This window comes from Cetorhinus maximus, chromosome 29, assembly GCF_964194155.1.
Source record: "Cetorhinus maximus chromosome 29, sCetMax3.hap1.1, whole genome shotgun sequence".
In the NCBI taxonomy this organism is placed as follows: Eukaryota; Metazoa; Chordata; class Chondrichthyes; order Lamniformes; family Cetorhinidae; genus Cetorhinus; species Cetorhinus maximus.
In genome coordinates this window covers 12,588,584-12,615,793 of record NC_135907.1, presented here as the reverse complement: position 1 = coordinate 12,615,793, position 27,210 = coordinate 12,588,584, and the positions used below count along the sequence as shown (strand labels likewise).

The 27,210-nt window shown below is 45.8% G+C and overlaps 1 protein-coding gene across 1 annotated transcript in view; it reads left to right on the top strand.

The window, feature by feature from the left end:
• Positions 1–20,344, top strand: part of LOC144669274 (interleukin-2 receptor subunit beta-like) — a 42,764-nt gene extending 22,420 nt beyond the window's left edge. The window contains exons 7-9 of the mRNA XM_078531604.1: positions 4,922–5,015; positions 8,319–8,409; positions 17,224–20,344. Coding sequence (XP_078387730.1) covers positions 4,922–5,015; positions 8,319–8,409; positions 17,224–18,093 — 1,055 coding nt within the window. The 3' untranslated portion in view covers positions 18,094–20,344. The remainder of the gene's footprint in view (positions 1–4,921; positions 5,016–8,318; positions 8,410–17,223) is intronic.
• The last annotated feature ends 6,866 nt before the right edge of the window (positions 20,345–27,210 follow it).

The following is a 27,210-nucleotide window of genomic DNA, read 5'->3' as shown; positions in this document are numbered from 1 at the left end:
ATCTTGCTGGAAGATTAATAGCGCATTCGCAGCCCATCTTATTATAAATGCCCAACTCAGACAGAGGCTGGAGCTAACGCTGCAGGGACATGGGTTCAAATCCAGTGCAAGCTGGGGGAATTTAAATTCAATTAATTAATAAGCCTGCAATAAAATGTTAGTCGCATTAATCACGCTCATAAAATTATTGAATTCCAAACTGGCTCACTATTGTCCTTCAGGGAAAGCAATCGGCCGTCTCTACCCGGTCCGGCCTACATGTGTCTCCAGACCCACAGCAATGTGGTTCACTCTTAACTGCCCTCTGAAATGGCCTAGCAACCCGCTCAAATCAAGGGCAAATAGGGATGGGCAACAAATGCTGGCCTTGCCAGCGATGCCCACATCCCATGAATGCCAAACAACCTCTCCAGCCCCAAGAGAGAATGATTTAAACTGTTCAACCTCAATCGTAGAATCCCAGAACGGTTACAGCACAGGAGGAGGCCATTCAGCCCACTGTGACCTGTGGCGGCTCTCTGCAAGAGCGACTCGCTCCCGCTCCCCTGCCTTTTTCCTGTGGCCCTATAAAACATTTCCTCCTGTATTCTACTATTCTGCAAGGTATTTTTTTAAATTACGGGCAGGGTTTTTCCCTCTTTGGGCAGGCGTACGCCCGACCCGAACGGGAGAAAAATAGTGCGCAATGGTGTCGGGCGAGCGTCCCAACGCCATCATGCGGTCGCGCCATATTTCGGTCAGCGGGCACGCGCGAGAGGCGGTAGCGCACCCGCCAACAGCTAAGAGGCCGATTAAGACCCTTAATCAATTCATTGAATTGAATTTTTCGCCACCCGTCCAACCTTACGGGTTGGCGGGCGGGCGAATAGGCCAAGCGGCCTTTGCATTATTTGCGAAACCTCATCCACGGGCGGGATGAGGTTTCGACCAGTGATTTACAAAAAAAAAAACTTTTAAAACTCTTTTTTTTTTGACTTGTGCCTGGTCGTTTGACAGAGTCGCAGGAGGGGACGCGTTTTCCTTATTTTTCCAACCTTTATTTTCCATGTCAAAAATCTTCAGCTCCCCGAGCAGTTCTGGGCCTTCAGGGAGATTTCACTGAGTGCTCCCGCGCACATGCGCTGACTCCCGCGCTCTCTCTCCTCCCCACAACCCCCTCCCCCCACCAACCCAGGTGGCGCTGAACGTTTCAGCGCGCAATTCAAACTGGCTGGGCGTTAATTGGCCGGCCAGCATGAAATTGTGGTTAGGGCCTGATCGCAGGCGGCAGTCGGTTTTTTTCGTACTTTTCCTTTCTACCACTCTCACTCTCTCTCTCTCGCTCGCTCTCTCTTAATCCACCTTTCTTTCTTTCCTCTCTATCACAACTTTTCCTTTCTATCCCTCTCTCTCCCTTAAATCAATCTTTCTTTCTCTCTCTTTATTTTTCTGTCTGAGTCTGGTTTGACTCAACTGCATCCTCCTTCTCTGTCATTTTTCTTTCTCAGTCCTTAAATCCCATTGGTTACAGAGTTTGACTGTTTACCCCATTGTTGACTGAAGTCCCAGATGCCCTTTTATCCTCACTGCACTGCTTTCAGAACACACTCACAACACATTTGACAGGATAAAGCGCCCTCAAGATGAAAGATAAGGAATCAAGCAGAACTAATAAAACACGCTATGACATCACCCTCTCCAGCAAGATTTGAACCATTGTTTTCAGTGTTTAATGCTTTGTCTATTCTAGATATTGGTAAATTTGCTATTATTAGATGCGGTCGTATTTTGAAAACTCTGTTTCAATAAATTTACCAGAACAGCATGGCTCTGAAAGTATTGAGTCAAGGTGTCCTTGGCTTCACGTTTCATGCCCAATTTGGGAGAAATGAAAGGTTACGGGTGCTGATGGGATGGTATCTAAAAAGTTAAGTCTTTCTTTCTCAGTGTGAAGTTTTGTTACTGGGCTATATTTTACGCCTACTTGTCTTCAGCCCACCAATGGCAAGACTGAAGAGAGTATCAACAGAAGCAGGCTGAACGGCTGGCCAGGCATCTGTTTTGACAGATGCCCTCTTTATGAATGCTTGGCTTGAGCTCCAAGTTTGACTAATGTATTCAGCCCGGCAGCAGGATGTTTGCACAACCTTGAGGGAGCTGCTAGCTTTGTTTGGTTGACAGTTTTAATGGCTTATAATAACTCGATCTTTCTTTGAAGTGGTTTTTCAATACCTGTGTGTTTATGTGGATAAGATCAAAGGCTTCCACTGCTGTGCTTAAGTGCCAGTCTTATGAGAATGTAAGAAGGGGACTTTTTCCAAAGGAATGCAGAATGCCTGATTGTTTTATTTTATTTTAACTTCATGAGCATTTCAAACACTTTTGAGTGTTTTTATATGCCCATTGGTTTTGTGCCTAGTAGATAGTGGAATGTGCTTCAAAGGCTCAGCAGATGTCAGGACATTAAATTAATGTGAAAAATCAAACCACATTGTCCCCTATATACATTCATGCCTGAATCTCCATTCTGTAGAATTGATAAGAGGACTTTATCCACTGGAGAATGTACTCCAATGCATCTGAACCCTTACACAATGCTGGTCAATTTATTGGCCTCTTACCTTTTAAGGACGGAGCCCTATGGATCAATCACTGCATTGAAAAGGCAGCTAAAGCTATACAAAACCCTTAAACACATACTTACATGCTTAAAATATACATATTTTCAGCATCTGAACACCTTTGAAGCATACATGTTAAAAGGCTCCCGAGGGTTTCTCCATGTTTCATGTCTCCTCTGAGGAGCCGTGAATCACATTTCCTGCAAAAGCTGACCTGCCTCCATCAAAATTGTGAGGAGGGGGGTGGGGGGCGGGGGTGGTGGTGGGTGGTCTGAAATGCCCCACACCGCAACGGACCCAGCAAAGGCAGGACTTCTGCCAAAAGGCTCACAATGTGCACCCGTATCCTGCACCACCAGAAATTACTGGAGCCAGGAATGGTGTGGGAATCCCGGAAACATGTCCTACCTGCCATTTCTAAAGCTCTTCCACCTGCATTCTGACCTGGATGGAGGTATGAAAACCCAACTCATGGAGCAGAGAGAGACAGGGTTGAGAGACCGGGCTGATTTATAAGGAGCCCACTGGATTCCCCATCGACCCAGATAAAAAGCTGGGGATCACCAGCTTCCCCATAACCAACTGGCCATCAATAGGATGGAGGCAGGACTCCCACCCTTCTGGCTCAGGAAGTCCCGCCTCAGAGAGCTGCTGGCCAATCAGAGGCCTGCGGCACTCCAGCACTTCAGGATAGGGGGGCATGAGGTGCTGGGTCCAGAATTTGGGTTAGTGTTTGGGGTCTTGCTGGGTGCCAAGCTAGCAGGCTCCGCAAGGGGGTGGGGTGGGGAGAAAGGGAGGCGGGGGAGCTGGAGTTGAGCAGACATGGAGCAGGGCAACCTGGGGCAGGACTGGAAAGGTGAAACCTTTGGGAAGGCCTCTGAAGGGTGCCAGGAGCTGTTAAGGAGCAACCCCTCCTCCACCAAGCCTGCCACCAGCTCGCGCATCTCCCGCCATCAGTTAAACTCAAGTGGCAGTGGCATGGAGCCCTTAAGGGGGTATTAATTGCCCACTTTTGGGCCTCAATTGGCCTATTGGTGGGTGGTCATCCACGCATTTCCGCCATTGGTACAATCGTGGTGAAGGAAGGCAGGACAGGCCACTTCCTGGAGTTAACAAAACTCCCCGACTTCAAAGCCATCAGCTGGGGAGTGGTAAATCCAGCCCACAGAGTGGGGAGTGACGGTGGGGGGGGGTGCCGTTGGAGGGTGGTGATGGGATGGGGAGACAGAATGGAGACAAATGGGGGGAAGATTTTAATAGCTGGCACAGAGTGAGAGCCTAGGGAATAAAATCTATGGAGTTCAATTAGTTTAGCAATTAAGCAGCCACTAAACAAAAAGTCTAGGAAATAATAATAGATCGATTTTAGTGTACAGCATTCTCATTTAGGTATATGTGTATGCAATTCACTTTGTATGTTTCCTTAGTACTGTCCGCACTCAGCCTGTTGGATTGTGCCAGTTGGTAGTGTTAATGTCATGTTAATTACATTATTAATGTTTGTTAATGTCAAGTCAATTACATTGTTATGGTTTGTTAATGTCTTGTCAACTATATTGTTAAGGTTTATTAATGTCAATTACATTATTAAGGTTTGTTAAAGTGATGGGTATTAATTGTCTTTGAGGAGGTGTCAGCTGTGGCTCAGTTCATAGCACCCTCACCTTTGAACCAGAGGGTTGTGGGTTCGTGTCCCACTCCCGGAAGCCAAGAACTGTGATTGTACTCGAAAGAGTTGCAATCTGTGACTGTTGATAACTCGAAAGAATTAATTGTCTTTGAGCATGTATAAGTAGGGGATGATTGGGACCCTGGGTTGCGTGGGAGAAGAGCTGTGAGACCGAGCAAGTCAATAAACTCTCTCGATAAAGAGAAGCTCTGTGCTCACCTTCACCAACTGGCTTGGATCTTAACTAAGGGAAGCACTTAATCAGAACGTGAGGGGCTCGGATTCAATTGCCAGATTTAAGCCACCAATCCAAGCTGACTGTTTCTATGGCTATCAGAAGAGGTGTCAAACTGTGGCCCCTTATCAGGTGTATCTGAAAAAGAAATCCAATGCCACGATGTAAAATGGAGGGGATTCTCCTGGTGTCCTGACTGTTAAAAAATATATATTAACCAATCACTCACCTCATTTTCCATATCTGGGATTTAGCTGTTCTTAATTTGGATGGTGATTAAATATGCTTTTAGAATGTCTAAAGGACATGAGAAAGTGTTCAATAAATACAAGTTCTCTCTTGCCGAGATGTCACCAGCACATGGCACAACAGAATCTATCAAATGTTAATCCACCTCCTTTCTCATTTTTTTTCCAGGTATAATTAGACTGACCCTGGTTAGTGCCCTTTTTGTCGTTGGATTCCTGGTTGTGGTTACCTTTTTGACCATTAGACAGCTGACCATAAAAAGGTAAGAATGTTCTGGAATGCTAATGGTTATCTCAGTGAGGTCAGTAGAAGCTGTTTGGCTACCAGGGAGCAGATTTCCTCTTTACCATTTATAACAGATCGTAAACTCTTCCTTTCTTCATACGTTTTCTGTCCTGTTAAAAACATTGAGCAAAGGATATTGTCTCCACAGACTGGTAGCCAAAGCACTTGACCAGCAAATAAGCTTTCGGAGAAGAGAATTATCCCTTCATCCAAACCCACACACCTCTTAGCATCGCATATTGGCCTTGGTGGAGGCCTCAGCACCAATTGTCAAACTATCATTCTGCACAGAAGAATCCATGAGATAAACTTCACTTGAGTCATGTGGGTAGCCATGATCACAGAATACAGTACAGGATCCCATCCTGACTGCAGGAAAATTATTATGTAGTCTCTCTTCTCTCCCATAATCTACAGTCTTCTGCAACCTAAGCATAGCATCAACTAATCCTTCCTTTCAACTTGCCTCATTACCTTTGTTTTTATTCGTCCATGGGATGTGGGCATTATTGGCAAGACCAGCATTTGTCACCCATCCCCAATGGCCCTTGAGAAGGTGGTGGTGAGCCGCTGCCCTGAACCGCTGCAGTCCCTGTGGTTTAGGCGCACCCACTGTGCTGTTAGGAACGGAGTTCCAGGATTTTGACCCAGTGACAGTGAAGGAATGGCAATTTATTCCCAAGTCAGGGTGGTGTGTTACATCGAGGGGAACTTTCACGCGGTGGTGTTCCCAGGCGTTTGTTGCCCTTGTCCTTCTAGGTGGTAGAGGTCACGGGTCAAAGGAGCCTTGGTGTGTTGCTGCAGTGCATTCTGTAGATGGTACACAATGCTGCCACTGTGTGCTGGTGGTGTAGGGGGTGAATATTTAAGGCAGTGGATGAGCAGACTTCTTTGGATGGTGTCAAGCTTCTTGATTCAACTTTGATGTTAAGTTTATGGGCCTTTGCCCTTGATCTAGATTTTCTGGAGGGCAGAAAAGAATCAAAGAATCATCACAGGTTTGAATCCAACCTTGCCACAGTTAAATTTACCTACTTTAGTTGACTAAGTTTCAGCTATTTTCAGTTAGTCTTCTTCATGGGGCAATACAACAGTAAAACACTCAACGTTAGGTGGTGGATAACCTGGCCATGGGAATGATTTCTCCTGCCTGTTAGCTATGGTGTTGGTTGGACATTTATTTATGGAAGACTGATGGAAGCAGCTCATCTCATCCCCCTCTCATCCCCCTCTCCCCCGCCCCACTTCATAGCCTTCCTTTTGCTTCCCATTGGTCTCAGCGAGAAACCAAATGGGTGACTGATCTGTTCCCATCACTTCCTTGTCAGGTTGCTGAGGTTAAGGTGCCCCCCCTATGGTTCTGACAGTGAGACTGGCAGTAGATAATTGGTGATCAGTAACTTACCTGACAGTGTCTCAACAAATGGAGGTGAAAAATGTCTCTCAAGCTTTTATTCTAACCCAAGAGCAGTCATCAACATTTTGTCGAGGGTCAGTCTTTGAGTGGTGAACTGCTCAAAGACCAATCTCACAAACCTACCGTAGCCGACTACATGCGTTTATATATTTTTATACTTTGCTATTTGCTTTTTTTTTAAACATCTCTCTCCCTTTTCATCTCTTTCTTTTTCTCCTTTTCCTTCACTCTCGTCCTCTTCTCCATTAAACTCTCCCTCTCTCATCCTCTTCTTTCTTTCAAGTGTCAGCCATAGTTAAGATGGTGGCACTCCTCTCGCCTCTGAATCAGGAGGCCGTGAGTTTAAGTCCCACTTCAGGACTTGAGCACAGAATCTAGGCTGACACTCCAGTGCAGTGCTGAGGGAGTACTGCAGGGCGGGAAGCGCTGTGTGTCGGATGAGATGCTAAACTGATGCCCCCTCACAGGTGGATGTAAGAGATACCGTGGCACTATTTTGAAGAGCAAGGGAGTTCTCCTCATTGTCCTGGACAATATTCATCGCTCAATCAACATCACAGAAATCAGATTATCCAGTCATTATCACATTGCTGTTTGTGGGAGCTTGATGTGTGCAAATTGGTTGTCGTGTTTCCGAAATTAAAACAGTGACAATACTTCAAAACGAAGCACTTTGAAGTGCCCATTAAAGGCACTAAAAAATGGAAGTTGTTCTCATTTTAACCCTCTCGTCTTTTATCTTTCTTGATATATATTATCTTTCCTTCTGTCTCTCTCCCTATGTCTCTCCTTCAGTTCTTGCTCCCAACTGTTCCCAGTTAGCACTGGTGTTAACGTTTTTGGCTGGACCCCTATTCAAATCAGTTAGTAATCACGGATCTTCATCTAAATTTAATACTATAAACTTGTTGCACGTTTAGATTTCTGATGAAAAGTTCATGAGTGTTCTATACGAGGCTCTTCCACAAACATTCACTCCCTCCAACCCCGACTCACAGTGTCAGCAGTGTGTACCATCTACAAGATGCACTGCAGAAACTCACCAAGGATCCTTCGACAGCACCTTCCAAACCCACGACCCCTACCACCTAGAAGGACAAGGGCAGCCGACAGATGGAAACACCACCACCTGGAAGTTCCCCTCCAAGTCACTCACCATCCTGATTTGGAAATATATCGGCCGTTCCTTCACTGTTGCTGGGTCAAAATCCTGGAACTCCCTCCCTAAAAGCACTGTGGGTGTACCTACACCACATGGACTGCAGCGGTTCAAGAAGGCGGCTCACCCACCACCTTCTCAAGGGCAATTAGGGATGGACAATAAATGCTTAGCCAGCAACACCCACGTCCTGTAAATGAAAAAAAAAACTGTCAGGGCTGGTGAATACTGATGTGATTAATGACATGCAAACTTCCATCTTCCATTGAGGTAACCTGGCGGGTTCAGCAACATCTGTTGAATGCTCCACTGCAGGACAACTTCCTACTCTTCCTGGAGTGGGAGTAGGCACAATGGCTCCAGTTGGGGATACTGATATAATTCTAGGTGTAACCCTTCACCACCCGCCTCCCCCTTGCACAGCTGCTGAGTGCTCCAGGACCTTTTTCCTTCCCCCTCTGCTGTTTATCAGCCCATCTGCCCTGGGATATTGCCTCTGCACTGCCTGGTTTGTGGCATTTCTGCCAACGGGACACCAGCAGTATCTGATGTTACCATGAGTCCCATTCACATTATTTCCTGGAGCCCCCTGGAAAGTCTCTATGCGCCCGTTGGGGTCCACAGGCCCCAAGTTGAGAATCACAGTCTTCGAATGCCACTCGCCTAACCATGGCTCTAACCAAGAGGCTTGTCTCTTCCCTTAGGTACAGTGTGAAGAAACTGAATTGGCTCTCCATACCAGATCCAGGCAAATTTTTCTACGAGCTGAACTCAACTTATGGTGGTAATTTTCAGGTAAGTCAGAACTTTATCGGCGCAATATCATCAACCTATTTTCTTCACAGAAATATAGAAAATTTACAGCGCTAAAGTGGCCATTCAGCCCATCGTGTCTCTACCAGCCAAATTAGAGCACCAGCCTAACCCCACTTTCCGTAGCCATGTAGACAACAGCTCTTTAGATGCATATCCAAGTGTTTTATTTCAAATGTGATGAGGGTTTCTGCGTCTACCATCCTTTCAGGGTGGCATAGTGCCAATGTCCCTTGACTAGTAATCCAGAGGTAAAAACAGAAAGTGCTGGAAAAACCCAGCAAGTCTGGCAGCATCTGTGGAGAGAGAAACAGAGTTAACATTTCGAGTCCGTGTAACTCTTCTTCTGAGCTAAAGAAAGGTAGAAATGTGATGGATTTTATACTGTATAAGAGGGGGTGGAGCAGGTGGAGCAACATAGAAGGTCAGGGATAGGTGACAGTTCAGGAGAGATTGACAAAGATGGCATGGACACAAGACAAAGAGAGTGTTAATGGTAGTGTTAAAGACTAAAGAAGGTGCTGATAGTGGCAAAAAGGTAAGATAGGAGAATGTGTTAATAGCAGAACAAGGGTCTGCGCTCTGTGAAAGCACTACATAGAAACAAGTGAAAGATGGCCCTGTGGGGGGAGGAGAGGTTTGGGAAAAATAATTTTAAAAATGAACAAATAAATAGAAGAATGAAATAACTTTTTAAAAAATTAAAACATAGATAAATAAATAAATAAAAATTATCTCGACTACAGTTCCTCACACCCCGCTTCCTGTAAGGACTCCATCCCATTCTCTCAGTTCCTTCACCTCCATTGCCTCTGTTCTGATGTTGCCACCTTCCAAAATGGCACTTCTGACATGTCTTACTTTTTCCTTAATCGAGGTTTCCCACCCACTGTGGTTGACAGGGCCCTCAACCGTGTCCAACCCATCCCCCACACCTCTGCTCTCACGCCTTCCTCTCCCTCCCAGAACCATGATAGGGTCCCCCTTGTCCTCACTTTTCACCCCACCAGCCTCCGTGTTCAAAGGATCATCCTCCGCCATTTCCGCCAACTCCAGCACGATGCCACCAACAAACACATCTTCCCTTCACCCCCGCTGGCGGCATTCCGTAGGGATCACTCCCTCTGTGACACCCTGGTCCACTCATCCATCACTCCCAACTCCTCAACCTCTTCCCACAACACCTTCGCATGCAATTGCAGAAGATGTGATGCCTGCCCCTTTACCTCCTCACTCCTCACCGTCCATGACTCCAAACACTCCTTTCAGGTGAAGCAGCACTTCACTTGCACCTCCTTCAATTTGGTCTACTTTATTCGCTGCTCCCAATGCGGTCTCCTCTACATCAGGGAGACTAAACGCAGACTGGGTGACTGCTTTGTGGAACACCTTCGCTCAGTCCGCAAGCATGACCCAGACCATCCTGTAGCTTGCCATTTAAACACACCACCCTGCTCTCATGCCCACATGTCCGTCCTTGGCCTGCTGCAATGTTCCAGTGAAGCTCAACGCAAACTGGAGGAACAGCACCTCATCTTCCGATTAGGTACTTTACAGCCTTCCGGACTGAATATTGAGTTCAACAATTTCAGACCATGAACTCTCTCCTCCCTCTTCACCCCTTTTTTAACCTAATTTTTACTTTTTATCTTATTATTTTTATTTATTACTTTTTTAAAAAATTTAAATTTTATTCCTTTATTTATTTGTTCATTTTTTTTATCCATTTTCCCCAAACCCCACCTCTCCCCACAAAGGGCTATCTGCCACTTGTTTCTATGTTGTACTTTCACAGAGCACTGACACTTGTTCTGCTATTAACACCTGCTATCTTTCCCTTATGCCACTATCTGCATCCCCTTTAGTCTTTAACACTACCATTAACACTCCCTTTGTCTTGCGTCTATGACAATCTCTCCTTAGCTGTCACCTATCCCAGACCTTCTATCTTGCTCCACCTACGTCACCCTCTTTAAAACAGTATAAAATCCATCACATTTCTACTTCTCTTTAGCTCTGACGAAGAGTCATACTGGACTCGAAACCTTAACACGGTTCCTCTCTCCACAGATGCTGCCAGACCTGATGAGTTTTTTCAAGCGTTTTCTGTTTTTATTTCAGATTTCCAGCATCCACAGTATTTTGCTTTTATCTTAGTAACCCAGAGGTCCAGGTTAATACTTTGGGAGGCATGGGTTCAAATCCCACCATGGCAGCTGGTGGAATTTAAATTTAATTAAAACATCTGGAATATAAAGCTAATCTCAGTAATGATAACCATGAAACTATCATTAATTGTCAAAAAGACCCATCTGGTTCACTCATGCCCTTTAGGGAAGGAAACCTGCCATCCCTACCTGGTCTGGCCCACATGTGACTCCAGACCCACAGCAATGTGGTTGACTCTTAACTCCCCTCTGAAATGGCCTAGCAAGCCACTCAGTTCAAGGGCAATTAGGAATGGGCAACAAATGCTGGCCTTGCCAGTGGCACCCACATCCCGTGAAAGAGTTTTAAAAATGTTCCATACCCCCCCACCACCCTTAGGATGAAAAATTTACTCCTCAATTCCCCCGTCATCCTTTGACCAATTACTTAAAATCTATGGCCCTGACTTATTCCCCTCAGTCTTTCATTCCCTGTAACTGAGACACTTTCATTTGTACTTTCCTTATTTAGCTTAACTTTATTGCTCTGTAATCCATCACTCCCAAAAAGTCTGGGTGAACTTCAGCACTGCATTTTTCTTCTGATCTTGAAAGGAATCTGTCAAAACCCTTTGGATTTCTCAGTTGCTTTTACCCTCATGATTGGATAATTAGAGAGTCACAATATTTACTTGCGTTCAGTTTACTCCTTGCCATGCTATAGTTACCACTCTCACAGCTCATCTTAAGAAAGTCCTTTAATTCATTCTTACATGGGATGTGGGTGCCACTGGCAAGGCCAGCATTTGTTGCCCATCCCTAGTTGCCCTATATAATTGCAAGTTCTCATTTTCAGTTGTTAACTTTCCATTGCTTCCAGCAGTAACTCTGGTTTTGACCAAGTCTTGAAATTCCTCCCTTCACACACCTGCTCCCTCAAAATATGACTCCAGCCATTCCGAAAAGGAAAATAGTCTTTTTCTGGTGGGCGATGGACTTGTAATAGTTGGTATTAGGAGCAGGTGGCAATGCTATTTTATATGAGTGGGTTTTCTGCAGCACTGTGAATGTGGTTGGACACAGTTGTGATACTTGACTGGCTTCTTGGCCTGTACCTCAGGGCCACTGCACAACAACTCCCAGTGAAAATTAGAAACACTTGCAAAGTGATAATGCCTGTAAAGTGCTTGCAAATGTCAGGAGCCATCCCACCAGAGCCCAGAGATGAAGTACTGTCCGGTTTAATAACTGAGCGCATCAGAGAAAATGCTGAGCCTTATTTCCCTGAGGAAAGACTTGCAAAGCTCCTCCTTCCCCGACCAAAAGAATAAAACTCCGCAGCGTCTAACTTTGTAACATTATTCCTTCCCTGGACATGGCAAACTAGTTCTCACAGTCCCTGCAGTTCATGAATCATCATGCCTTACAGCTAATTTTATCAGTTCTGCCTCTATCCCTTACGCGCTTACTTTGCTCCACTGTTTGTAGTCATGCCTCTAGCTGCCTAGCTCTTAAGTGCCAAAATGTCCTCTCTCAACACTTCTGTCCATTCTCTCTCTCTCTCTCTCCTTCTTTCTATCTATCTCTCCCTCTCTCTCCCCTCCATGAAGACACTCCTTAAAATGTACCCCATTGACCAAGCCTTTTGTCACCCTTTCCTGATATCTCTTTATCTGGCTTCACTGTCAATTACCTGCTTGATGATGTTGTTGTGCAGGTTGCATTGAGCACTCGCTCCTGACTGGATATTCATACACAACGGGCGGAGCCGGACCAGCTTGGGTTTTGCACGGATGACAGGGCGATTCACGGGTGGGGAACCCGGAGGTGCGAGTGGCAGGCCTTCCATTTGAACTTTTGGGAAAAGGGCGTCCAATTAAGAGCCCAAGATATTGGGGTCACCATCCAGTTAGGGATGGCAAGCAGGGTGACGGGCTGGGATTGTGATTGAGCACACGCAGCGTTTAAAGGGGCCACCGCAGCCTTCACACAATTAGCTGGGCAGAAATCTCTGCTGTGGTGACTGGAAGAAGCTGAAAATGGGAGAGGGACTAGGGAAGGTCTGTCACCTTGTTGCGTTGTGAATGTCCCCCACAGGAACTGTCAGCAATTTCCTTACATTATCGTTAATATCGGCCACAATGAGTTACTCCTGTCATTGTGAGCCCCTGCTTATGGCTAACCTCAGGCTTGCTGCTTTCCACCCCCCCATTGTAGCACTTAGCGTATGTCAGTTGCTGGCTTCAATGGCTTCATGCTGGGCACTCACCTCCTCTAAGCTGCCGTGCTCCCGCTGCTGTGGTTGACCCTTTCGCTTTTTGGCAAGTAGTGTTTGAAGGTGCAAAATTGTCTCAAATGCCTCCTTAACAATTTAATTCCCTTCCTGTTGCTGCCACATGGGCTGCCAATGTTTTGTTGTGTGGTAGGGGTTTAGACAGGAGTTTTGTGGATGTCTGGCCTCCCAAAGCTATGCTACTTGAGTCCATAGTCATTTTAAGCAGAACTATATGTTTACAGTAAGTATTTACACACTTGGACCTCTCTTCAATGACTCTCTTTCCTCTCAGTCATGTGATCCGACATCATTACTGCACCAGCATCATGTATGCTCCTGGTGTTAACCCTTAACTCCACAACTGCCCTCAAGTCTTTATTCTCATCACGTTTACATCTTCCGACTGCCAACTCCCAACCCGTTGCTGGGAAAGGTGGAAGGAGGCAGGAGGCTGTCGGGATACCAGCTCGATGGCTTTTCTTCCCAGTTTTCCACAGATTCCCCACCTCCATTGGCCTGAGGGAACTCCCTCCACCCCCTCCCCCACTGCCCGCCCACTCTTATTCAAAGATGTTAATTGACACATCATTCACAATTTTACTGGTCGCTGGTTTATGATATGTTCCCCAAGCTGTTGCGCACCACATAGATGATGACGTTCGAGATAAGTTCCAACATAACAACAGTGCATGGCTACTATCATGTAAATTTAAATAAAGGGATAGCAACTTGCATGACCTCAGGGGGTCTCAAAGTGTTGTACTTCTGAAGCGTAGCCATTGTTATAATGTAGGGAAATGGAGCAGCCAATTTGCACACAGCAAACTCCCAGAAACAGCAAGGTGAAGATAACCAGACAATCTGTTGGCTGAAGGATAAATGTTGATCAGGACACCGGGAGAGCTCCCCAGCTTTCCTTCGAGTAGTGTCATGGGATTGTTCACAGCCATTGAGAGAGCGGGTGATTCATTCCAGTGGTGATAGCTCCAACAGTGCAGCATCGAAACGTCAGCCTAGATAATGTTTTCGAGTCTCTGGAGTGGGGACACGAACTCAGATCCATAGCTGCGCTATGACCATCTCTGAACCAAGACTAAAGAATGTAGCATGTTGTTGGGCAGGCGGTGCAAGAGTGAGGGAATAGGAGGTCATATTTGCCTCAGTTAAGGTAGGTCACATTCTGGTTCTTCCCCTGATAGAAGCCTATATAGGTGGGCCAAATAAAGGTGCAACTGAAATCTTGCTTTGACCTTTGAAATGAGTTTGCTGATTGAGCACCGTATTGAGTCATTGTTATACCATGAGACGTTAGAGGATTAAAACCACATTTGTTTCAGAAAGGAAATATCAGTTTGATAGGCCTTTAGGTGAAGCATATCTTCAAAATATTAATAGGTATGTTTTCCTTTCTTCTTTGTGGGTTCTATTTCAAATCTATGCAAAGTCACATGCACATGTGAGGAGTAGGAGTTCATTTGTAAAATATTCTTTTAAAATGCCAGACCGGGCTCTGAGATTTGATCAGCTTTGCTTCCTTCCATGGTGGGGGGAACCTGTCAGTTACTTAGCTAACAGTTGTGACATCCACCAGTCAGACACTTTACAGAGTGGAAAGCAAAACTAAACACTCAGGTTTTCCTTTCTGACCCATTTGTGATTCTCACCATCGCCTTCATTGACACTTGATGGTTTGGTGGTGTCCCTCTGAGCCTCTGGATCACCTCGCAAAGCCTTCTCACTGTCAGCTCAAAAACGGTAAAGCCACAAACACCTTTGGAACATTTAGCCACTTCTAGCTTTCAACCAAAGTGCAATCCTCGTTTTACGAAATGGTACATTTTATAAGAAGAAGATGAGCAAGCAAAGGTCACTCTACTTGTAGGCTCTCCACCAGAGCTGGCGTACACCAGAGGCTCTCAAGTTGTTTGCTCCTGTTTGCTCCTATCTCTCAAATTCCACAGAACCCCTGTAACTCTTATGCACAAGTATCCTTTTTGTACAAAAATCAGTTATATAATGAAACACGTATATTTGTTACTCACTCACTTGCTCACTTCTCCGGAGCCGTTTTATCCAATTCAGGGTTATACCCTTTGCTATTTTAGTTTTACTTACTGAATGTGAAATTTGCTGCTGTTGGCACCCGGTCAATGAGGGCTTTCCTGTGACTGCATTAGTGCTAGGCTCAGATTGGCTGAGGACATTGGCTAATGCCCTTTAGGGAAGGAAACCTGCCATCCTTACCTGGTCTGGCCTACATGTGACTCCAGACCCCACAGCAATGTGGTTGACTCTTAAATGGAAACAAGGGCAATTAGGGATGGGTAATAAACGCTGGCCTAGACAGTGACTCCCTCATCCAATGAAAAAGAAATCAAGTGTGGATGTAAAAAGTCATTGGAACTGAATTTTTCACACCCACCAGATACTTTTGGCAAACTCCTTGGAACTTTCTGGCAACCCCTGCAGAGACCCCTGGCATCTATTCATAAATTCTCGGCAAGCTTCCCAGTTTTCCTCTTCCCCTCATTCCTCACCCCCCCCTCCCCTCCCCCACAATGCCCATCCTTTTCCCCCACCACACACCCGCCCACCACCCCTTCATAAACATTCAGAAAGACATGAATCGCGTCTGGTGAGCAGTGAGAATGTTTTATAGGTACTGGATTTAAGGAAATACACAGCGGTCACCGAGTTATCAGGCTGACTAATTAGCAAAGCATTTTTCTCGTGGACAAAAGCACTTCCTCAGATTAGAGTGATTAGCACGACAGAAGCAGTGTTGCCCGATGCTGCTGGGGTTGAGGGATGACTTGGGAATTGTTTCTTCCAACCTCACCATCTTTATATTTTGTTCTATCCCCTCAATCCCATCTGAAAGGTATTTGGCGCTGTACCCTTCACCAATTCCCCAGGCAGTAGCTGGGACAGCTTACATGCTTACAACAGCTGTGTGCTGTTGTGGAACTGTAGTATAGTGGTTATGTTACTGTCCATGGAAGCTGGTGTAATTTTAAACTTAATCTGGAATGGAAAGCCAGTCTCAGTAATGGTGACTATAAAACTATCAGATTGCAGTCAAAAACCCATCTTCCGCACTTTTTTTCTTTCATGGGATGTGGGCGTCGCTGGCAAGGCCAGCATTTGTTGCCCATCCCTAATTGCCCTTGACCCTGAGTGGCTTGCTAGGGCCATTTCAGAGGGGCAGTTAAGAGTCAACCACATTGTTGTGGGTCTGGAGTCACATGTAGGCCAGACCAGGTAAGGATGGCAGATTTCCTTCCCTAAAGGGGCATGAGTGAACTGGATGGCCTTTACTGACAATCAATGATAATTTCATTGTCACCATTATTGAGGCTAGCTTTGTAGTCCAGATTTATCAACTGAATTCAAATTCCACCAGCTGCCACAGCTGGATTTGAACCCATGGGGCCCAGGGCATTAGGCTGGGTGCCTGGGATTACTAGGGCAGCAACATTACCATTATGTCACCGTCTCCCCACTGAGGGAAGGGAATCTGCCACCCTTACTTACTCCAGACCCACGACAATGCTATTGGATCTTAACTGCCCTCCGAAAAGGGCCAGCAAGCCGCTCAGTTGCATTCAAGGGGGTTGCTCACCAACTCCTTCTCAAGGGCAATGTGGGATGGGCAACAAATGGGAAAAGCTCACATCTCGTGGACAAATAGTTCTAAAGGAAAGTCAATGAGGTACGACTCAGTGCAGAGTAAAACTTTCTTTTTTAACAAGTCCATAAGCTGAGTTACTTTCAAGGATAATCATAGGGGAGAATTTTCTCCTAGTCGGGAGGGGGGTGGTTGAGCGGGAGCGGGCACGGGCGGGCACACGCCACCATTTTACGCGCACCCGGTAGCTCTTCAGCGCTCCCTGTGCGGGTGGCGGGAAGGAGGCTGAGTCAGGGCGAAAGAGCCCCGGTGAAGATTCTGGCCATAGAAGACGCATTCAGTTGTCACAGGGGGCATCGTTGGAAAGACAAACAGGGTTGATGGGCCTGATTTTAACTCTGTGTAAGTGAATGGGTTTTGAGTGAGTTAAAACCAGGCCCAGCCTTTCAGGCCAAATGATCTGGAACAGAGCCATCAGAGGCAAGAGCAGAAATTCTATTCTATTATCTAGTCAGTATCACACTTCTGTTTGTGGAGTCTTGCTGTGCGCAAATGGATTGCCGTGTTTCCTATGGTGCATCAGTGACTGCACTTCAAAAAGCAATTCAGCAGCTGTAAAGCTCTTTGGGCTGTCATGAGGTCATGAAAGGTGCTATAAAAATGCAAGCCAACCTTTTATTTTACTAATTGTGCGCACCTTCACCTCTCTGATGTTGAACATTTTGTCTTCTCTCTTGCCTCCGCAGAAATGGCTTGGGACAACATTCCCAGCTTCATTCAGCAGCACCGAGGACCTGGGAACGGAAATCTCTTCGGTTGAGATTTCGGAAATAAAAGAATCGGAGTCTTTCATCAAACAGGAATACGTGTCGGACAGCAGTGGCTTCAAGAGTATCGGAAACTCATCCCTGGCCAGCTTTGCCAACCAAGGCTACTTCTGGTTCAGTTATCCCAGTGCTTATGAGGTGGACTCTTGCAAAGTCTACTTCAGCTATGACCGCAACGCCCTTAGGTCCGGGAGTGAGCAAAGTGGATCATATCGATGCCTCACCTCATCCAATGATTCTCTATATGACAGCAGTCATCAGTATTCACCGTGTAGCGTCTTTGAGAAAGATCTAGCTCATGGTTGCTTCTTGGCCCAAACCGGTGCTGGTGCCTTGACCGGTGAAGGAAGAGACAGTCTACCAAGAGGACCTGAGGACCCCAGAAATCGAAGGCCTCTACAGTTCTCACGCGAATTTGGAAACATTGGGCAACTGCTGAGAAATGGCTGCCCAGCCAAGGAAAGCCACGGGTGCCTCAATGCTACTGCCCAAGTCCCTCTCTTTGAAGCTTTTCATTACCCCTTCATTTCCATGGCAGACATAGCAATTAAAAAGAAACAGGAAGGTGTCAGCAGATGTGGCTCCGATGACTTCATGTTTGAGGAGATTCAGACAGACCCTTTGCCCACCAGCACCGAAACGGCACTGAGTGTACAGTGCCCTGAAGATGGGTTTAGGCAGGAAAGTACCAGTATTTTCAAGACTGCATCTCTAAATCTGGGGCAGTCTACTGATGCATATCTCTCCCTTAAGGAAGTTCAAAGTAAATACAGCAACCAGTCAATATAGAGTAGAATTCAACAATGATTCAGCAGTGAAAGTTCAAATATCTACACTATTACAATTGGGTGTAAAAATTTGGAGATACATGGATTCCTTTGCTGACCAGCTTCAGCCATCAGCTCATCTTATCAAGGACTGCATGCCAAGAGTGGAAACGAATTGAAAACAATGTACCCAACCGTATCATGGCAGTTTTAGTCCTCATTTCCGCCATTTCTTTACCACATTTTGAAATGAAGCCCATTTTCATTTTATCCTCTTGCCTTACTCCTTTATGCATCCACCATGCATCCTGCTTCACCAAGGCCAGAAGGGCAAATTGCACTTTTTCACAACTGCTTACAATTCTGGTCAGCAGCAGTATGAGCGAGACAGGGAGAAGGGCAATATCCTTCCTCATCTGAAGAAGTGAATGTCTCCCATCCCATGCCTCCAACAAAGACTTTCCTTTATTTGTTCATTAACACATTCAACTGACTAATCTGTTGAAATGCAGGCCTGAGCGGCACACCAACCCATGATGCTTCAGAGACACGGACTCTACTAACCAGCTCAGGGGCCCTCTAAAATGTGTAATGATGGCCGACAATCTGAAGAAGGTATTTTTGGGGACGAGGAGCAATGTAACTCCTAGTTGGGTGGGAGGGGGAGGAGGGTCAATGGAATTTGATGAAATGAAGACTTGTCTAGCACCTCCTATGGCCTCAGGATGTCCCAAAGTGCTTTATGGACAATGAAGTACTTTTGTTGTGTAGTCACTGTTATAATTTAAGAAACGCCAATTTACACACAGCGAGATCCCCCTAACCAGCCATGAGATCATGTCAAGATCATCTGTTCTACTGGCAGTGTTTGAGGAGTAGATAATAGCCAGAGCACAGGCTGCTCCTTTTCACCATAGTGCCTGGGAGTCTTTTACATCCAGTGAAGAGGGCAGACAGAGCCTAAATTTAATGTCTCATCCTTTGAAAATGCAGCGCTCCCCAGTACTGCACTGGAGTGTGGGCCTGAATTATGTGCTTAAGTCTGGGGAGTGAACTTGAAGCCACAACCTTCTGACTCAAAAGACAATGGCTCTACCCATGGAGCCATAGCTGACACCAATCCTACGCAGGCGTACGATTTGGATTTTGAGTGCCCCGGCGCTAATTCCCAGTTTTTACCGTTTCCTCGTCCCGGGTTGCCTCAAACTGATCAGTTGTTTGGTCATTTACAGCAGGAAGTGGCAGCTAGCCAATGAGGGAGGTGTGGAGAGAGCAAAGGTTGGCAGACCAGGGCCCACCTCCCAGCATCAGAACAAAATACACAAACAGCGTCATAGCGTCACATACATATAAACACGTCATTTGACAATGTAAATGGGCGGGAGCTTTCATTTCAGCACCCAAAACAGTGAAGGTCCCTCACACACGGTATAATGGCTATCAGTTGTAGAGGGACCACAAGCTAAGGCTGAACAACAAAGGCCAGGGAGGCCTTAGATTCCATCTCAAGTACTCTGGACCAGAATTGCATGTGGTAGAACTGACCGCTGAGGGTGAAATCAGCCAGGATCCTTACAGTGGCTGCTGCTAGAAAGTACACGTGCCTATCTGCTGACATTGGATACTATCCCAAAAAAGGCTGACCTTGTGAAACGTTAAACTCACAATTGAACGCGACGGGCGGCCATTTTTGGGTACGATGGAAGAAACTGGAGAAGCGAGCTGCATAGTAAAGACACTCGAGAACTAAGCTGAATTTTCGGGAAGGTCGAGAATCCGACTGAATCATCAGGAAACTCATTGAAGGGAAGGGAAGGATAGAATTGGAGGGAAGTCAGAACAAAATGTCACTTGGAGACAAAGTTTTTTTTTAATTATCAACCAGCTCTTATGAAATAATGGGGCTGCCTTGATTTTTTGTGTAATTAATGCAGAATTTAGCAACTTGTAGCATTTGACATATTTTTTAAAAATTAATGTCTTTGTCAATAGATTTTAGCTGCATGTTAGACATGTCAAATTTATATACATGTTATCTAGCGTCTTGCTTTAAAATATAATGTTGGGGGAAATTGATGACAAACTTGGTGATAATGCTAGTCCTGCGCCTCTTCTGTTTTATTATTCGATGGGATGGCAAGTGTCATGAAGCTATTCATATATATATAATACTTTGGAAAATAGTTTTCTTTTAAAGTAGGGATTTAGTCTGTGCGTGTGTCTTAACTGGATTAAAGCCAGCTAGTCTGGGTGCCTTGATATATACTAGTTTTGATATGTAAGAGAGATAACGTGTATTTGCATTTTTTGAATAGAGCATTCAAGAAGTGGGGTGAAAACTTGGCGCCTATCTAGCAGCAACAAGCAATATATTTATATTATTAATAAAATTGGTACTACGAAAGAGGTTTTATTGTTAAAAGGTGAAGCTTAAAGAGGCTGGTGAGACAATGATCCTTAGAATTTAATCAGTGGCGGTAGATATAACTTCACTAGTTTTCGGGCGTGCAGAGCAGAGACAATGTGAGATCAAAGGCAAGCCTCCAACTGGCTCTACAGTGAAAATAATCGCATTTTGAATTTGTAATGTGAAAATGCTTCACCTGGTGTTTGGTTAAGCCTATGGGTTGCTGCTACTATAGTGAAGATTAGTTTGGGAATTTGTTAAAAAGGTATGGCATGTGTATATATATTTTTTTAACCTGTGAAAAATTTAAAAAATGTTTCAATTGTGTTAATGTCAAGAACTAATGGGCTGATTCCTAAATTTAAAGTCACATCTCAAACATAACACTTAAAATTATAGGTTATGACCATTGTTTAAAGATTCCCCTCTGGGATTTTTAAATAACTCAGCTTTACCGTTGCATTGGTCATAACAGCAAGGCCCAGCATTTGTTGCCCATCCCTTAATTGCTCTTGAACTGAATGGCTTGCTAGGCCATTTCAGAGGGCAACTAAGAGTCAACCACATCGCTGTGGGTCTGGAGTCACGGGAAGGCCAAACCAGGTAAGGATGGCAGATTTCCTTCCCTGAAGGGGCAATAGTGAAGCAGATGGAGTTTTTAAGACAATCATAATAGTTTATGACATCATGATGGTTTCACAGTGATCATCATTTTGCAGTTCCAGATTTTTATTAATTGAATTTAAACCCCACCACCTCCTTTTTTTTATTCCTTCTACAGGATGTGGGCTTCGCTGGCTGGGCCAGCATTTATTGCCCATCCCTAGTTGCCCTTGAGAAGGCGGTGGTGAGCTGCCTTCTTGAACTGTTGCAGTCCATGTGGTGTAGGTACACCCACAGTGCTGTTAGGGAGGGAGTTCCAGGATTTTAACCTGCCACGGTGGGATTTGAACCCATGCCACTAGAGCGTAAGTTTACCAGATTACTAGTCTAGCAACATTACCAGCACACCACCATCCACCCCATACCCAATGCAACCAGGACCGTGAGGCCTTTCTATGGAAGGAAGAGGAACAATTCCTCAGCTATTTCTAACAAAACGCCACTTGTGCTCTCTACTCACAAACTTCCTCAATGTAGGGAACGAAGAATTCCTTCCTCCAGCCTCAACCCAACATCTAATAGGTTCGGGTTGACAATGCAACAGCAAACTAGCTTTGGTCCCACACAGGTTGCCACAAGGGGCAACTCGTCCATGCCGAGAGTTAAAGAACCTCGCAAGGGCAAAGTAGAGAGGGGCTTGATCATACCCAGATATTCCACTCTCCTGCACTGGTTGTTTCTCTCCTGAACGAGAACAAAATGTGACCAGATAAAAGTTACCTGTCACCCTCCGGAACAACATCAATCGAAGCAGCCGCCATATTCAAACTGACCAATGTGTTCTCAAATAAAAACAAAAAGTGCTGGAAAAGCTCAGCAGGTCTGGCAGCAACTGTGGAGAGAGAGAAACAGAGTTAACAGTTCAAGTCCAGCATGACTCTTCCTCAGAGCTTTGAAGAAGAGTAACGCTGGACTCGAAACGTTAATTTTGTTGGTCTCTCCACAGATGCTGCCCAGACCAGCTGAGTTTTTCCAGCATTTTTTTGCTTTTGTTTCAGGTTTCCAGCATCTGCAGTATTTTGCCTTGGCCAATTTGTCCATTAATGAGTTAAGCACAAGCATCTGGATTCTATTATCCACTTGGATTCTGCCTGGATGGGGCAACGGGATCCTAGTCACCAAATTGCCCTTTAACCTGCCCCCAGGGGATTGTGGGTGCTCTATTGTTGAGCATTGAAGGCAAATATGGACAGACTTTAAGTCAATCAGGGAGTCAGGGGGTATGGAGAGCAGGCAGCAATGCACAGCTGAGGCAGAAGAAGGATGGTAGCATGCTGGTAATGTTAGTGGGCTAGCCTCCCAAAGGCATGTACTCAAATCCTACTATGCCAGCTGGGAAATTTAAATTCAAGTAAGAAATGTGGAATTAAAATGCGACTCATGTCAGTAAAGATCATGAACGTGCCAGGTTATTGTGAAGCCCTTCTGGTTCACTGGTGCCCTTCAGGGAAGGGAATCTACCATCCTTACCTGGGTATACATGTGACTCCAGGCCCACAGCAATGTGGTTGACTCTGAAATGGCCCAACAAGCCTTTCGATATCAAAGCACCATGGTCAAAAAAGCACTGCGGGTGCATCTAGACCACGTGGACTGCCACGGTTCAAGAAGGCAGCTCACCACCACCTTCTCAAGGCCAATAAGGGATGGGCAACAAATACAGACCTGGGTGGAACCAACAAATCCAGGGAACCTTGGATGTCAAGGGATATGCAAGATTGGATAAAGAGAAAAAGGGAGGCTTATGGCAGATACCGAGGGCTCAAAACAGCAGAAGCCCTAGAGGAGTGTAGAATGTGTAGGGGGGAACTTAAAAAGGAAATTAGGAGAGCAAAAAGGGGGCATGAAAAAACATTGGCAGGTAAAATAAAGGAAAGTCCAAAGTTATTTTACAAGCACATTAAGAGTAAGAGGATAACTAGGGAAAGAGTAGGGCCCATTAAGGACCATAGTGGTAATTTGTGTGTGGAGCCAGAAGACATAGGTAAGGTTCTAAATAAATACTTTGTGTTGGTGTTCACAAGTGAGAGGGACAATGTGGGTATGGAAATCAGGCAGAAGAACTGTGATATAATTAAAGAAAATAGCATAGAAAAGGAAGAGGTGCTAAGTGGTCTGGCAGGCTTAAAAGTAAATAAATCTCCAGGCCCGGATGAAATGTATCCCAGGCTGTTGAGTGAGGCAAGGGAGGAGATAGCAGGGGCGCTGGCAATAATTTTCAATACCTCTCTGGCCACAGGAGAGGTGCCAAAGGACTGGAGGACAGCCAATGTGGTAGTGTTATTCAAGAAGGGAGGAAGGGATAAACCAGGGAACTACAGGCCAGTCAGTCTAACCTCAGTGGGGAAACTATTGGAAGCAATTCTGAGGGACAGAATTAATCTACACTTGGAGAGGCAGGGATTAATCAAGGGCAGTCAGCATGGTTTTGTTAAGGGGAGGTCGTGTCTGACCAATCTGATTGAATTTTTCGAAGAGGTGACCAGGTGTGTAGATGAGGGCAATGCAGTTGACGTAATCTACTTGGACTTCAGCAAGGCTTTTGATAAGGTCCCGCATGGCAGATTGATAACGAAGGTAAGAGCCCATGGGATCCAAGGCAATTTGGCAAATTGGATCCAAAATTGGCTGAGTGGCAGGAAGCAGAGGGTGATGGTCGAGGGGTGTTTTTGTGACTGGATGCCTGTGTCCAGTGGGGTTCCATAGGGATCGGTGTTGGGTCCCTTACTGTTTGTGGCATATATAAGCGATTTAGACTTGAATGTAGGAGGGTTGATCAGTAAGTTCACGGATGACATGAAAATTGGTGGGGTGGTAAATAGTGAGGAGGATAGCCTTAGGATACAGGAGGTTATAGAAGGGCTGGTCAGATGGGTTGATCAATGGAAAATGGACTTTAATCCAGTTAATTGTGAAGTGATGCACTTGGGCAGGACAAACAAGGCATGGGAAAACATGATGAATGGTAGGACCCTGGGAAGTACCGAGGATCAGAGGGAGCTTGGTGTGCATGTAAGGTCGTGGAACAGGTAGATAAGGTGGTTAGAGGGTGGTGGGAATCTGGAACTCACTGCCTGAAAGGGTGATAGAGGCAGAAACCCTCATAACATTTAAGAAGTATTTGGATGTGCACTTGCGATGCCTTGGCATACAAGGCTATGGGCCTAGTGCTGGAAAATGGGATTAGAATAATTTGGTACTTGTTTGACTGGCATAGACTCGATGGGCCAAAGGGCCTTTTTCTGTGCTGTAGACCTCTATGACTCTATGACTCTAGCCAGCAATGCTCACATCCCAAGAATTTTTTTTTAAATAGATCATGTGTATTCTTATTGAATGATGGCGCGGGCTTGGGGTCTGGATGGTCAAATGCTGCTCCTATTTCTTATTGGCTTACAATGAAGGATTTATTTTGTGACAATCGTGTTGTATGTTTTAGATATTTTGTCTACTAGAGTAGGAATTATGAAACTGAAGGGGTCCCCTCAAAGGCCCGTTTTTAATTTGTGTCTGTTTTTGAATGAAAATTATGCGTGAACTCCGAACCGTATTTCCTTTTGTTGTAAAATATATTGTACGCCCTGTCAGATTGTGTGATAGTGTTTGAATTTACTGAATAAAGGAGACGCTTGTGTTTATAAAGCATCTTTCATGACCTTAGGACATTCCAAACTACTTTACAGCCAACGAAGTGCTTTTTGAAATGTAGTTACTGTTTAGTTAATGGAGTCCAATTGATGCTGTTCCTCAGCGGTGGGCAACGTGCTGTCTATGGGCCACAGGCGGCCCATCAGGTTCTGAGTGCGGCCCGCAAGACATTTTGTTGACCGTTGCCTACCCGCAGGGCTGCCAGATTCCGCTGGTTCCCATCTGCGTCATTTTTTTCCCCGTCGGTATTACTAGAGTGACATGCACACAAAGCAAGGGCCTGTGAAGCGAGGCGCGTGCTGATCGCAAGACGACATTGACTGTGACACCCATGCGCTTCCTCAGCGTCCAATCAAAGCGGTTCAATCGGCGAGCCCCCCCCCAGCAAATCCTTATTCGTGGGGCCATGGTTAGTGCGCACACCCGGCTTCAGTCTTGCGGCCCACTGAGATGAAGGAAGACCACTCCCGCGGGCCCACTCACCAGCCCAGGTTGTCCATCACTGCTCTACATGGCCGTGTGTTATGTCTGCTTCTAGGTTCATGAATGGTGTGAATTTTTTTTGTTTCTTTGAAATTATAACCATGGCCTGAGTTTATCCCGTGTCGGGCACACTCGACGGGGGTGGTCAGGGGAAACCGCCCGCGTTCGGCTCCGCTCGGTGATTTCACGCGGGCGAGCCAATTAATTCGCCAATTAAGTAGCGCTACGGGTGCGGGCAGTGGGGGGGAGGATGGAGAGCCAGGCCTCCAGGCGTGCACGCGAAAGAGGCTCCTCAATCTCCCTGAGGCACGGAGCAGCCTCAGGGGGATTGAAGCGCTTTTTGAAAGAATTAATAACTGCAATAAAAATTCAATGAAACACGTCCCCTCGTGTGACTGTGTCACGTGAGATGGGACATGTTTTTAACTTCCAGTAGGAAGTTTTCATTTAATTTGTAAAAGCTTTAGGCAACCTCACCCCGCTCGTGGATGAGGTTTCCTAGTAAATGTAAAGGCCGCTTGTCCTCTTCGCCTGCCCCGCCGGCCGTACGGTTGGACGGGCAACGTAAACTTCAATTTAATGACCTTGTTACTGGCCTGAATTGGCCTTTCAGTTATCAGCAGACGCTCAGCCGATTCCGGCGCGCTCGCCCACCGAACGAAATATCGCGAAGGTGCGCGTTGACGTCGGGACGCACGCCCAACATCATCGGGCGTCATTTCACATCCTGGCGTGCTGGGCGCGTACCCGCACGGCAAGGGTAAAATTCTGGCCCATGAGCGTATGGATTAGGAAATGGTCATTCAGCCTATACAGTTTTGAACTGTCTCAGTGTCTCTTTCCACTGAGGGACCCTTTAGTGCCGTGTCCAAGAGATGTTTGTGCGGACGTTCTCCTTGGTACGGGGAGATGGCTATGCAATAATCCTAGGGTTCATTCTAATGTTACATCATATGTTACTCATATGTCTGACTGAAGATGCAGTTTTCCATGTCCCCAGCAGAACTGGAACTATGCTGATCTCTAGGTCATGAAAAGAAAGAGAAAATGTCATTTTATAGCACCTATCTTAGCACTTTCCAGGCAGGGTGGCTACTGTCATCATGTAGGAAATGCAGCAGCCAATTGCTGAGAGAAAACTCCTACAATCACCAGTCAGATAATGGCCAGATAATCCGCTGCTGATAATCTCATTGAATCCTACAAGAGTCTGAGGGGGTTTGATAGGGTAGACACTGAGAGATTGTTTCCACCGGTCGGGGAGTCTAAAACACGGGGTAGGGGGGCACTGTCTCAGGATAAGGGACAGATCATTTAGGACTGAGGTGAGGAGAAATTACTTCATTCAAAGGGTTGTGAACGTTTGGAATTCTCTACCCCAGAGGGTTGTGGATGCTCCATCGTTGAATACATTTGAGGCCGGGATAGACAGATTCTTGGTCTCTCAGGGAATTAAGGGATATGGGGAATGGGCAGGAAAATGGAGCTGATGCCCAAGATCAGCCATGATCATATTGAATGGTGGAGCAGGCTCGATGGGCTAAGGTGAGCTCACCAAGAAGAATTATATAAATGTCCTCATGACCACCTTACAAAAGGGGTCATTCTAAAGCTAAAAAATAAACTGGCTGGACAAATCTTTGGTGATGGAGCGGTGGGGGGTGGGGGGGGGTGGTGGTGTGTCCAGGCTATGACCCCACATCCACTCAGACAATACACAGGTCTCAAGGAAGGTTGAGGACAGGGGAACTCCACTTTTTCCTTTATCTGAATTTTTCTCCCCTCCACCACCGCCCCCCAGCTCATCCTCCTGGCCCTGTCACCCACTACTAAACCTTCAGTCTTCAGTTCCCAATCTAGTTTCCAGCCATTCTGTGGACAATCCCATGATCATATTGATGGTGGAGCAGGTTCAATGACCTGTATGGTCCACTCCTG